Here is a 12,878-nt window from a genome sequence, read left to right as displayed (position 1 = left end):
TTTACCTTACATTAAAGTGGGCCCCTACAGGGTACAAACTCCCTACAGTTAACTGGCTTGGCCAAGAAAGCGAGGGATCCTACACACATCTTAATCTTACAGTGCAGCTCCCCACTGATCCCTCCTGGTTACTCGGTCAAACTTGGGGCTTCAGAATCTATGAGAAAGGAGCCGACCGAGGATCACTTATTCTCATAAAAAAGGAGGCTGTAAGCCAACCATGCCAAAATACTGCAGTAAAACCACCCTCTGGCATAGGTCCCAACCAAGTCCTTAACCCCCTTTTTCCACAGCTCTCCAGCCGCACCTCAGGTACAAGCAGCGCGACCGGAAGCCGTACCTCAGCTGCAAACAGTGCATCGCCAACCCCACCACCCCAACCTTTTCTGCCACCCTCTCGTTACTCCTCTCCCCTCCTCAGCCTTATCCAAGCGGCCTTCACTTCAGTGAATTCCTCCAACCCCAATCTTACCTCCTCTTGTTGGCTTTGCCTCTCCACCTCCTTCCCCCTGTATGAGCCAGTTACCTCCAACCTCTCCTTTTCAGAAAACACAGAGGACAGCCCCTCGGAATGCAATTGGAATACCTCTGCCGTCCCCCTAACCTTTCATTCAGTCTCCTTTACAGGAAAGTGCATCCACCCTCGCTCAAGTAACTCTCCCAACCTCACAGCTTGTGCCGACTACTCATCTCCCAGCAGCTCTGCAAAATTTCTCATTCCTCATAACTCCTCCCAATGGCTCTGCTCCTCTACAGGGCTTACCCCCTGCCTTAACGTGCAAACCCTCAATACAACTAATGAAACTTGCCTCCTAATTGTCCTTATCCCTAGGGTCCTATACCACAGCGAGGAAGACTTCTTCCTCCGCCTGGAAAGAACTGCAGCTTCTGCCCCCCTGCAAAAGCGAGAACCCATCACCGCCCTCACGATTGCCTCCCTCCTAGGTCTTGCAGGCGCTGGCACCGGAATCGCTGCATTAGCCAGTCAAGGCTCCGCCCTAACTCACCTCCGGGCGGCTGTTGACGAGGACATTCGTCACCTACAAGACGCTATTTCCCATCTTAAAAATTCTGTTAACTCCCTCTCTGAGGTCGTGCTCCAAAACCGCCGAGGTCTCGACCTTCTCCTCCTCAAAGAAGGAGGCCTTTGCGCCGCCCTAGGAGAAGAGTGCTGTGTATATGCCAATTCCACAGGTCTCGCCGAGGACAGCCTAAAGAAGGTCCGAGAGGGACTGGAACAACGCAAAAGAGACCGTGAAGCCACCAGCTATTGGTCCCACATCTTTACCTCCCTCCTCCCTTACCTCCTCCCCCTCCTCGGCCCCCTACTAATGATTATTCTAGCTCTCACCTTAGGACCCTGCATTATCCGCAGAATTGTCCAGCTTGTAAGGAAACAAACGGATGCTATTTTTTCCTCGTTCGTGCAAGTCCAGTACCAGCGACTCGCCACCTCTGACGCTCCCTACTCCGAGATGACAACCAACTCTCCGCGACCTCACCGCCACCGGTCAACCCGCTGACCGCGAGGCCCTTCTCGATCGCCTGAACATCGCACCAACCTCGAGCTCCAGCTTCTCTGAACCTCCAACTTTAAACCCCCCACCCTCGTTCATCCCGCAAGCAGCAAGGCCCCTGTTGAGCGCCCGGGAGCCACACCAATGCCGAGCTCCAGCCTCTCTGAGCCACCGTCAACCCCTTTTCCCCTCCCCAGCCTCCCCCTTCCCTCATCCCTTAGCGGACCTCTCCGGTAAGCTTCTTCCTTTAATTAGAAAAGAAGGGGGAATTGCGGGTTACTGATTACGTGCTTCAACCTGGCGGGCCTGGGCCGGGGGACCGGATCCACCCCTGGGGAGGGTAGTGGGTACGGGTGACAGCGCCCTCCACAGCCCCCCGGGCCTGAGAAGGTGAGGCCGGAGGCAGGCCCCAATTCCTCACCCAAAACCAACCGTTGGAGGAAGCTTGCCGGGTAAGACCGCCTCCCTCATCTAACCACTCAACCCCTCCGTTACAATGCAACGTCCCCTACTGCCAGTGCGCATGCACCAATCATTGTGCAACACCCAACAACCAAAGACAACCTCCGCGCCCTCTCAGAACCAATCCAAGCCTTTAACCTCTACAGCTACCCCGCCCTCTAAACCACCCGTTATAAGCTTGTACTCTCCCCTAATAAACTCTCTCTCTTGGTTTCTTCACCTTAAAAGAAACGTGTCCCGCCTGTTCCTTCTCGCCGCCCTCCACACCTTGCACGCCACCCCGCCGGGGACCTGGCCAAGTCCCCCGCCTCGCCCTCGCCTCCGGGAAAGAGCCCCCGCCGCCGGTACCCTCCGAGCAATCCTGAGAGCCTAGGATTTAGCAACTGGCCGCCACCCCCCCCCCCCAGACGAATCAACTGCGACCGCAGATCAAAAGTTGGAATTATCTGCCATTTTTTCTTCAAATATTCTTTCTGCCCCTTTCTCTCTCTCCTCTTTTTGGGACACCCATTATGCATATGTTATTATGTCCAATGGTGTCCCTCAGGTCTCTGACGATCTGTTTATTTATCTCATTCTTTTTTCTTTCTCTTCCTCAGAATGGGCAATCTCAGTTCCTTATGTTCAAACTTGCTGATTCTTCCTCTGCCAACTCAACTCTACTTTTGAGCCCTCCTAACAAATTTTTTTTTCCATTTCAGTTACAGCATATTTCAATTACAGAATTTCTATTTTGCTATTTTCAAAAATTTCTCTCTTTTTTGATATTCTCTTTTTGGTGAGATATTTCTGATATTTTCTTTTATTTCTTAAGGTTTCCTTTAGCTTTGGAAAATGAAATAGCAATTTAAAGTATTTTCCTAGCAAATCTCATGGCTGGCTTCCTCAGGGACAATTTCTGTTGCTTGTTTGGTTTTTTTCTGTGAATGGTCTATATTTTCTTGTTTCTTTGTATGCCTTACTGTTTTTCTTTGAACATTAGACATTTTAAATAGTATCATAGCAACTCTGGAAGCCAAATTATCTTCCTTCCCAATGGTTAGTGTTGCTGTTTCTTGTTGTAGTTGTAATTATTTATTTGTTTAGTGTCTTTGCTGAAGTAACTGTGTGCAATCTCTGTCTTTATCATGTGTGGTCACTGAAGTCTCTACTTGTTAACTAAGTGAGCAGTTAATGATTGCACAGAGATTTCCTTAAATTCCTGACACCAATAACTTTGCCAGTTTTTCTGAGGGATTTTGTGTGCCTATTGGGGAGCACTTTCAACACTCAGCCAGGTAGTTTACAACTATGCCTTACCCATTACTTTCTGCTTTCACAGAGCCTCAGGGTCATCAGAGGTGAGAGATGAGGGCCTTCTCAGATCTCTCCAGAGATTTCCACTTAGCTGTGGGCATACACATGACCTTCCAGATTTCCAGGAATATGTTGGGGCTTTTCAAAACCTATATGGGCATCTTATTCTTCACCTTTTCCTTTTAAACTTCTTGGTTAGCATAATATTTAGTCTACTGATATGCATAGCCTCAGGAAGTTGTGGGATTAAAACATTTAACATTAAATATTTAACATAAGGCAGTAGAAAGTAATGATATAAAATGTACATTAAATTAAATTTCCATCTTAATGAACTTAATAAACAGAGAAATCTGATCCATTACCTTGCAAGCATATTCATGTTCTCTGAAAGTACTGAATACACTACAGTCTTGGTAGTTTATATTAATGAAAATTTAAACAAAGAAATTTGTTTTTCTTTCCATCACAGGCATAAAGATTATTAGAAAGTAGATAATGGAATAAAAACTGTCTAGCTATTTTTATCCCCAATTATATATTAGATATTTCTTTCAAACTAGAAAAAAAAGAGCTTGTACATTAACATTATCCAAACGTAATTGTATGTTTGTTTATTCTGTTTGTCAATGTCCATTCTATAATGTATAAATAGAAGATAAAGTGGTAGATTTAACACTACGCTCAGTTGCAAGTGTTTTGTATTCTCTCTTTAACATAGAGCATGTCCAGGTATGCAAAGATTAGTCATAAATGAAATCAACAATAGTTTCAATGTTAAATGAAATCTGGAAATCACCAAGTAAGCTGACATACTGAATCCCTACAATTTGAAGCATTACATAATTCTTTCATTTTAAATAAAAACTATCTATGATAAATTAAATTATTTAAACATATTTTAAAAATTTTATACTAATCACAGTGATGTTACATTAAATTCAATAAAAGCAATGTTTGATATATAGACAATTCAAATTATCTAGACTTTTTATTCAAAGTTAAACCCAAAATTATATGAAGCAGAAGTTTATGCTAACATTTTTACAAGAGGATAATATAGAGCTGTTTTTATGTCACAATTATTAAGCAGTATAATATTTCAATGGAATCATCTTAAGAATAATACAGGAAAGTTTTCTGTATATAATTACACCTCACATGTAAAACCTTTTAAATTGTTTATAACTAATGCAGTTTTGTTGTGTTTGTTTTTCTTCTAACCAAATAAACAAAGTAATTAAGTAAATTCAGAGTATTTATTTTTAAACTCTGAGTTGCAGTTTGAGTAAAAAAAATAAAGTTTTTAAAGAGCCAATGCATCATTTAAAATATAAGGAAGCCACTAGAGATCCAAGAAAAAAAGGTCCTCATGCTTTCTGTTGGTCTGCTTGTGGCAGCCAAGATTGAAAAGAGAAATACAGGAAATTCTAAAAACATGGGTAAGGGGAAATAATATTTGCAACTTCCAGTAAACTTTAAATGGCAAATAGCCTTTTAACTCCACCAAAGGAATCTCTGAAATTTGAACATACATGAGAACTATTGCAAGATTATTTCCCCTATACCCTTGCATTCTGGTTGATTGCACTTCAAAAGTTGAAAGCATAAACAGCTTTAAAAAAAAAAACACAAACAATTAAAAGTAAGTCAGTGATTCTTAAAAACAAACAAAAACAAAAACAATAAGGGTGTATGTTCTTAAAAATCTGTTTCTTTTATTTTAAACCTTAATAAGCATTTATTAACCTTTTATATCAATCAGAGCTTGATTATATTTTAAGAGAAAACAGCATAGGAGCTGCTGGGCTGGATATAGACAGCTGTGATGGTCCCATAGAAGAGTGTCACCACCAACATAATTAATTAATTATATCCTTCTATATGAATAAAAAGAACACTGAGATTTTTCTTAAACTATTACAGAAAATTTTATCAGTTCTCAATGAAATTAAATAACTAAATACAATTAAACATGGCTTAAAACAGAAAAAAAAAACATTTCTATCTATTAAATGAAATAAAGAAATAAAGACCTATCAATAAATATAATTAGATCTCTCCAGAGATACCATTGCTAAGAACCTGGGATGTCAGTGTAGCCTGGGGTACATTAAGGAGGGGGGGTGGAAGAAGCAGTTTCAGCAGCTTATGGATTTTCCAGAGAACTTTGCGGTTTTAGTGTTGCAGCCCATCTGTCAGGCTGTGTCTGGGTAATGCCTCCCAGCATCTTTTCCTTTAATACCACCCCCCGTAGTTAGGCCAGGGCTGCAGTTTGCTCATCAGAACTTTTCACTCTACTTTGGGCTGATCTTTTCGCACCAGCCTCTTCAAAGCTCCCTTTACATCTTTGTTTCTCAGAGTGTAAACGAGGGGGTTGAGGGTGGGGGTAACTACCATGTAAAAAAGGGCTATGAACTTGCCCCGACTGTGGGCATAGGAGCTGCTGGGCTGGTAATAGACAGCTGTGATGGTCCTGTAGAAAAGCATTACCACCAACAGGTGGGACCCACACATGCTGAGGGCTTTACGCCAGGCTTGGGCTGACCTGATCCTCATCACTGCCTGGGCGATGTAGCCATAGGAGACCAGGATGAGGGCTAGGGGGAGGAGGAGCAGGACCAAGGATGCCATGAAGAGCTGGACCTTGTTGGCATGAATGTCTACACAGGCCAACTTGATCATGGCTGGCACTTCACAGAAGAAGTGGTGAATACTGCAGTTCCCACAGAGGGGCAGCTGGAGGGTGATGGTGCCCTGTATGAGGGTGTTGCCCACTCCACTCAACCATGCCACTCCAGCAAGAGACTGGCAAAGCCATGGATGCATAACTGTGGCATAATGGAGTGGTCTGCACACAGCAGCATAATGATCAAATGCCGTGACAGCCAGGAGCACACACTCCGTGGATCCCAGGGTGAGGGAAATGTGGAGTTGAATGGCACAGCCCAGAGGGGTAATAGTCTTGCCTGGATCATGGAGGTTCCACAGCAGCTGGGGAACAATGCTGGTAGTTAAGCAGAGGTCAACAAAGGAGAGGTTAGAGAGAAAGTAGTACAAGGTTGTGTGGAACGTGGGATCCAGGCAGGAGACCAGGATGATGGCTGTCTTGCCCACTGTTGCAGCCCAAGAGGGCCATGCCAGCCCAGAGGCCAAAGAAGACAACAAACATTTTCTGATACATGAACTTTTATTCAGGGCTTACTTACAGGGTGAGAAGTCATGGAGAGATCATGACAGCTCTCTGAGGCATCGCGTTTACAAGGACAGACTTTACATCTATAGTTCACAAAACAATACAATAAACAACATAGTAATAAGACACCAGTACAGAGAGATAATAAACCTATTAGCAAGTGGTGCTATGGCCAGGTTAATGAATTTTACCATTTAGCACAAGTACTGCCTGGGCTAAAATAGCTAAAGTATAACACTACCAGGCATTCTGCTTTATTTTATATCAAGTTTTTACTATTTTCTCAACCTTGACCACAGAAAGAAACTTCCCCCTCCACCAACTTTCTGCAACTTTTCACACCTATTTAGGTTTTGTTCCATATCCCCTACTTTTTTATTCTGATACAACCAGTCATTTAGGAAAAAACAACTTCCTTTTCCTTCAATAATAATTAAAAAAGACATCTCATGCCCTCTTCATTCAGGTCATCAAAATAATTTTGGAAATTGTTCTTAAGCATTTCACAACATATTATTACTAATAACATTACACTTGTTAGAAGGCTAAATGCTGAAGACATTTTAGTCAATGCATTATTGAAATAGTAACACATTTTTTTAACAAGAATTAACAACACATGTAAGCATTAAATTGGACAGTTGAGTGGTTTACCCGTATATATATAAATGGAGTCTTCATAGTAGATAGAAGGGTTCCAGGTGAGGGGGTTTTAAACACCATGTTTTCTCCCCGTGCAGGGAGCCCCTCAGTGTCAGAACTACAGTTAGTTTCCTATGTAATTCTAATACCCATGGGCTTAGGATTCTCAACCAGCATGACTGCATGGGCCAGAACCAGAGCCAATTGACCTCATTTTCCCCAATTTCTAGTGTTTGTGGAACAGGCAAGAGAGAGTTATTATCATTGCCCCATTGTGGCTTGAAGGCAGCCGGCCCCTTTATCTGGAGTTAATGCTGATACAGTCCTCGAGTCCATTGTTTATATCATCCTTTAAGTGTTCAGCTATATCCATGGTGGTGAAAGCATATTTTGTCCCTTTGGACAGAGGAAAGGGGCCAATATAGTTTACTTGCCAACAAGTGACAGGAATCTGGTGTCCTCAGTGCCCAGTCTTCCGACAAAGCCATTCAGTCACTTCATGCATTGTTGGTGTTAGGCTGTGGAATTTCGCTAGGGCATCTGCTTCTATATTACTTGGCAATGAATTGGCGTTGTGGGCAGAGACATGAAAAATGGTTACCCTACATTTGTAGCAGGCAACCCAGGTGTTTTCCCACCAGATGGTGTCAGTACTGGGCTGGACAGTCATGGCTGTCCAGGTAGCAGGTTGCCTACATGCCAATTCATGCTTATTCAGGTGTATTTCCTTGTCTATAATAGTGGGCATGGGTGGAGCCAACTTGGGAGGATCAACAGGAAACAGGGTATGCTGCTATTTCACATAGGAAGCTGGTCCTAAAATTTCATGCATCTCTGTTTTTAAAGAGCCGTTGTCAAAGATGCCATGTCATAGGAGGTAGACTTTCCATTTTGTCAGTATGCTCACCTGAACACTCCCCAAATGGGGCTTATTTATAGTGTCCTGTATCTGCATATCTATATGGGTATGGTCTTCTGTAAGGTCACTGGGCACCTCAGCTAGACCTTCAACACTTGCAAAGGAGGATTACAAACTGTGCACAATTGCTCTTTTAAAGGGCTATATCTGAGTCCTCTGCCCTTCCATAGTTGGGAACAGAATCTAATAGGTACACATTTAGCTTGTTGCCTTTGCCACAAACCCCACCAAAAGCCAATATTGGCACTGGCCACATCCAAATCACAGGGTATAACAGGGTCCAGCCCCCTTAAAGCCTGTGTTTGCAAAATAGTTTGCTTAGTCTTTTTAAACACATCCTTTTCCTTTTCTAATTAGGGTATACAAAGGTTTTAAAATTCATACTACATGGAGTATAAACACTTCCTAATAACTTAATAAACCAAGAAAATCCATCAACTGTTCAGAAGTAGGCAATGTGGGATAACTTTGCATTTTAACAACAACAGCTGAAGGAATAGCCTTAGTTTTACCCAACCAGACAATACCCAAGATCTTGATAGAGTAGTCAGGTGCTTCTGGATGTTTCCACATTTGAAGGTTTCCTTGTGGAAGCACAGCAAATGTCCATTGTTTTCCCCACATGAAGCCTAACACAGGTTGACTGGAAAAAATCTAAAAATATTCTAAATAACATATTAGCAAGGTTTAACACAAATGAAACAGGAGGAACCAGTTTGTTACTGGCTCCCTAGGTTTTTGTGAATATTGGTTACTAATATCTCTTAATTTGGCTGCAGAAAAAACTCCAGATGAAATGAACATCTTCTGGTTAGAAGCTGCTTCCACTGCTCCACCTTCCTCCCTCCATGGGGGATCAGGGTGCTGAACTTCCTCTGCTTGAACCCTTTGTTGGAACAGAGGTCGAGTATGCCTACTTTCCTTAGTATCAATTTCCCACTCAGACAGGGGGTCATCATCTTATGATGAGGAATCAACAGGGTCCCACACTTTATGGTCCCAGTCAGGGGAAGCCAGGATACACCCAACTTGTCCTTTGGGTAGCTTATGCCCTCTTACTCTAGTGTGCTGGTATGCCAATACTTCTAAACATTTATCCAGAGCATCTTTCAATTCCACTTGTGCTAGCCTCATATCTTTTTCTAGCTTTAATTTACCTTCCAGGTAGCTTACAGCCACCTTTGCTACTAAAGCTTCCTCAGTAGCAGTGCATACAGCCTCTAACAATGGCCAGCCCACCGCAGCCACAATCTGGCAGCCCTTTTTTTCTTTCTGAATCTCCAGTGGTCCTGCGGCCTAATACAGGATGACTATTTGTCCAGCCAGAGAGTTATAGATGTTTCCATACTCCCTTGACAGATTCCACTCATGTAGGAGGGTAGCCACCCCTCCCCACATAGACATCCATTCCACTGGGAGGGGAGCAGCCCTTCCCACATAGACATCACAGGCCTCCCCGGTATCCCACCCAGGGCCTTCTCCTTTCCCCTCCCCAAGTTCATGTCATCAGTGCCTGGGATCTCCTTAGTCTCCAGCTGGCAGCTGTTTAATTCTCCAGGCTGGCCCTGCCAATTGTCACAGCCCATGAGGGCCATGCCAGTCCAAAGGCCAAAGAAGACAACAAGCATTTCCTGATACTTTAACCTTTATTCAGGGCTTACTTACAGGGTGAGAAGTTGTGGAGAGATCATGATGGCTCTCTCAGGCCAGGCAAGCATCGCATTCACAGGGAAGATGACCAAGTGATGCAAAAAGACAGAAAGTCTTTTATAAGGGTTTAAGACAAAGGCCCTCCTAAGGATTGGGGGAGCATAGATGCAGGAACAGGTTACTCTGACCTGGAGGGTGGTGTGGGGAGGACTAGAATAGCACTTGAACAATTACAATTTGCTCTTTTTGTGAGACTAAGAGCCTCTCACTTCCTATCTGCTTGCATAAAGTTACATTTTAAAGTCAATTTACCCTTTTTCTCTTTTCTGGCTTAGAAAGACAACAGGTTAATCATTTAGCTGCCTAGATCATGCAGACTGCTGTGCACCAAAACTCTGCAGGCCTGTTTTTCTCAGGCCATGGGTTGTCACACCCACCAACCCTCAGGTCTCCAAAGTAAAATATAAGTGTGAACTTAAAGAAAACTGTTAAAAGAAGCATTGGCATAAAAGAGCATACAAGAAGTAATTAATAATTAATGATTTCTCAGTACTTCCAAATTTTCCATTTTTTTTTTTTTATCTTTCTGGAAATCCACCCCCTTCCTCCTTAACAGTATCTTGTAAGTTGCAAGTAAAAGAAAAAGGGAATTCTTGCCCAATAAATGAACATATTCTTTGTAGCTATTTTAGCAGTTGTCAGTAGTAAAAGTAGTAAATTAGGATCACGTACTTACTCAAAAAAATTCTTATGTATAATTATTTCAATATTCTACTTTGATACATGTATTTGCCAATATCATGTTAAGATGGAATGTGAATCTCATGTTGCTTTAATTACTTCACAGAGAACATCTACATTTTGAATACCTTTCCTCCCAAATTTTTCTTAAAATGGAAGATTGGACAGTCTAGTTTAGATGACATTAACAGTCTCCAGAAAGTAGCACTATTATAAGTTGTAAATAATTTTAGTGCCTTACTGATAGCATTTTATTAGAATTGGTCATTTTAATTTTATGCTAACTAAAGTACCTAAAATTTAAATCATTCCTTGAATTTCATTTAATTTTTGTTTGTAGTATAATTTGTATTTTCCTTTATATTACTTTATATTATACATTAGTATAGTAAGAAGCCTGTTTGACTACACCACACAATGCCACTGATTAATTTAGTGGTACTTTTATTCCATAGATCACTGCTGACCTGCAGAAGAAGTTGAGGATGAGAAAAAGATAGTATATTTGAAAATGGGATAAAAAATGTTGTAGATCATTTTTCCTGATTGCAATCAGACTGCCTTTCCCAGCAAGGGGTGTGTAAGTAAAGCACTAAAGAATGAATAGGATTTAACTAGCACATAGATAAGGTTTCAGGGTTCTCTTATCTTTCAGTCTGTAGTCCTCATGCTTTTCTCTCTACTACTATCAGAATCTATAAAAATAGGATGTCCTCCAGAATACAATTTTCAGTTTTTAAAATGTGAAAGTCAAAAACCTCATCATTGTGTTAGTCAGTCTGCACAATTTCTATTCCCCTTTTGGTTTTCAGACTTATCTCTCAACACATCTAATTTGTTCTGGCCAAAATAATCCTTTACTTCTCTACTCACACAAAGTTCTAATTTCTGATTCAAATTATTTGCCTATCCTCTGTCTCTTCCTTGCTATGACTATTCCATTCCCTTTACTCTTAACAAATTCTGCCCACCTGTTAACATTTATCTCTAGGCCAGCATCTTCCAAGAGGCACTCAAATCTATTTTCTACAAAACATTTCTGTTCTGGAATCCTGCACCACTTTTTTTGTAATCAGCTGTTATTTGCATGAGGACCATTTCATTGAGAATACCATGTGTCCTGAAATAGCAAATAAACTCCTAATGAGCAAGATAGTTCTCTTAAATGTATTTCTTATCATCATCAGCATGCAGGCTTATTTTTGGAACATAATAGGCATCAAATAAACTCAGCTTGAATAAACCAATGTCTTTACTGATTCTATTAAACTGCTTTTCCTCCTGTTTCTCATCGATTTCTCATCTCCTAACCAGCAAAAAAATACGTGTTTACAGCATATATTAATCACATAGCAATATAATATAGTCATAATATTGTACTTAAAAAAACCCATGTATTTCAAAGTACATACCACCCTACTCAATTATTTAGTCAAGAAATATCAACATCCCTAGCAATATCAGGCATATCCTTTAAAATATATAGACATATATATATATACTTTACTTCTGATACAATTATGTCACCCCAGTTCCCCTAATTCACTTGTCCTTAGGAAAACAGAATCCATGAGACCAAGATTTACAGTATCCAACATTTTAAACTGTATATTTGAATATGAACGGAGCCTTTTCAACTCTCAATCAGTCTTGAGAAATCAGAATGTTCCAGAGAAAAGGAGCAAGGACATAGGTGTACACATACACATATGTAAACACAATCTGCTTCAGCAATACTTGTGTATCCAAATTTTTGGATAGATGAGAAATAGTTCATCTTCAGTCTGAAACAAACTGGATAATTGGAAAGAATGTAAGAAAGCTGAGTGTGAGAAGGAAATTCCCCCAAATATAGAGAAACCACCCTTTTGTGTTTTTTTCCTGCATTGCTCCTTCTAGAATGTACATTCTTCAAAATTAAGGCAACTGTACAAATACAGTTTATCTTAAACATAGAACTTCCTTCTACAAAAATGAGTCAAGTTAATGTGATATTCAGAAACCAAAACACTTCATAGGAAGCATGTATGAAAGCTACATTAATTACTGGTTTGGGTGTGTTGAAAAGCTACATGAGCAATTGCAAAAAGCAACTGTCATGGTTTCTCTATATAGATAATTTGCAGTTTATGCTGATGGGCCAGAGAAAGGATGTGGTCCTCACCATTTGCTCACCTCTAAAAATCTGTCTCTTTACTCTTCTAATTAGTTTCATGAGACAAGAAGATGATACTTAGACATGAGCCTTCCAGAACCATGAGATTCTGAACATGGATATCTGAAATCAAGACCAGGTTTGGGGTCCAAGTGCTTATTTTCTGAGCCATAAAGCAGTTGAAACTTGTAACAAAGCAGGAACAAGCAGGAAATTGTGTCAGGCCCAGAATGTGATCTTGGAAACTGTCTATTCCCAATAGAGCAATTAATACCAAGCACAACAGTGACCAAGAATCAA

General features: G+C 41.2%; 1 protein-coding gene across 1 annotated transcript; it reads right to left on the bottom strand.

The window, feature by feature from the left end:
• Window positions 1-5,567: 5,567 nt before the first annotated feature.
• Window positions 5,568-12,331, bottom strand: LOC119540751 (olfactory receptor 2G3-like). Its single transcript, XM_037844711.1, has 2 exons — window positions 12,247-12,331; window positions 5,568-6,391 (listed from the first exon to the last, which is right to left on the bottom strand). The coding sequence occupies exons 1-2, from the start codon at window positions 12,329-12,331 to the stop codon at window positions 5,568-5,570; spliced, it is 909 nt and encodes a 302-aa protein (XP_037700639.1).
• Window positions 12,332-12,878: the final 547 nt, after the last annotated feature.

Source organism: Choloepus didactylus, chromosome 7, assembly GCF_015220235.1.
Source record: "Choloepus didactylus isolate mChoDid1 chromosome 7, mChoDid1.pri, whole genome shotgun sequence".
NCBI lineage: Eukaryota > Metazoa > Chordata > Mammalia > Pilosa > Megalonychidae > Choloepus > Choloepus didactylus.
Note: the sequence above shows the minus strand (reverse complement) of the source record. Positions and strands in the feature narration are given on the sequence as shown.